The following is a 1,559-nucleotide window of genomic DNA, read 5'->3' on the forward strand; positions in this document are numbered from 1 at the left end:
CACTTCTGTCTGCATGAGCATCCTCGCATCACTGCGGCTGTAAGGTCACAGGTCGCAACAGACTAAAGCTGTGGCGCCTCACTGAAGCAGGCGTGTTGGCACGTGCATTTCTGTAGAAGCAAACAAAAGATAGCCTGCTCGAGGAAACAGAGTGTTAAAGGAAGACGGTTATGGAAATAATACTACACGCGCTGCACACACACATACACTTGAGAGACAGACTTACTGAACAAGCACGTTCACTTTAAATGCTTGTCGGGGCTCTAGATACGAATCGCTATGCTCAGTGTTAGCACTGGTCATGAGCCTGCTGGCGGCTGCCCGGCCCCCGACCGCGCAGGGGGGCTTCCCGTCGCTCCCGCTGTGGTCAATAAGATGAGATAGCCCCGGGCCGCAGAATGTGCGTGCTTACGCGGTACTCGTTTTTGTGGGAAGGATCATTGTCATACCTTCAGACCTGTCAAAACAAAGGCTCGACCAGACCCTACTGAGCCACCCTCGCTCGCTTGACAGCCCGAGTGCCCGCATAGGCACATACGTTCCACGAGTTCCTTCTGGTGGCCCCTCCTTGACCACACCGCCGCCGACCGTCAACACGATCGCTCCACGATACTAATATACCGATACGTCGAGCGGTGGTTGCTGCTTACTCTGGCTCCGTTCTATTGCCCCATCCGCACGCGCGCTCGTCGACTCAGCCTCCCCCTTCTCGCTCTCAGAGCAAATCTGCGAAACCAGAAACGGACCGCGTAATGCCTATTATATTGTCATGGAAGGAGAGCTGTTAGCGCCCGCGTCATGGGGAAAGCAAGTACGAAGCTACACAGCTTATATTAGCGTTGCCGTTTTAGACGTTACTACTCTTTTCTTCTTGTTACATTGCGCTGGTCAGCGACGCACCCGGGTCCTGCGAGAGGCAACGCCAAGACATGCAGAAACGTGAGTAATTACGTCATTGAACTCCTGGCTGGAGGTCCTGAGTACCTTTGCTTCGATGATGGTGGCGTGGGTAGAGCGGTGGGTGGATCACCTTTCTTGTGAGACAGAAAATACAGAGCAGAGGCTACCTGCAGGAAAAAGGAATCTGAGGGCCACAACCTGTGTGTGTAGGTTTTTACTTTGTTAGAACAAACGGGATGGGGGAAAAAGTAAAACGAAAAAAATATAATAAAAAAATGTGAGTGCCTGCTTGCTAGTGGGGCGGAAAGGGGGAAGGTAAAATATTTCCCTCATGTCTTATTTGTTTTCAAGCCTGTATGGAAACGTGCTAGAAAGTGCATGTGCTTGTTATGTTGATGAAAGAAGAACAGGACATACAGGTAAGACAGAAAAACTAAAAAATCAATGGAACTCCAGCTTATACATGTAATTTTCATACTTCTGAGGTTTATAATATTAAGGTTTAATTTTTAGTGATGTGGCAATAATTACCACCATCTAGGTATTGGCTTTATATCAGTTTAATTCTTTTATTGTACAATGGTCTGGTAGATCCCTTTCGAGAGCCACCATAAGCCCATATTTCTTAATAATACACCAACATCACCTCTATCACTCTC

The 1,559-nt window shown here is 48.4% G+C and overlaps 1 protein-coding gene across 1 annotated transcript in view; it reads left to right on the plus strand.

Annotated features, from left to right (window-relative positions):
- The window catches only part of LOC112561482 (FK506-binding protein 4-like), a 3,885-nt gene extending 3,501 nt beyond the window's left edge, over positions 1–384 (plus strand). The window contains exon 4 of the mRNA XM_025234008.1: positions 268–384. Coding sequence (XP_025089793.1) covers positions 268–384 — 117 coding nt within the window. The remainder of the gene's footprint in view (positions 1–267) is intronic.
- Positions 385–1,559: the final 1,175 nt, after the last annotated feature.

This window comes from Pomacea canaliculata, linkage group LG4, assembly GCF_003073045.1.
Source record: "Pomacea canaliculata isolate SZHN2017 linkage group LG4, ASM307304v1, whole genome shotgun sequence".
NCBI lineage: Eukaryota > Metazoa > Mollusca > Gastropoda > Architaenioglossa > Ampullariidae > Pomacea > Pomacea canaliculata.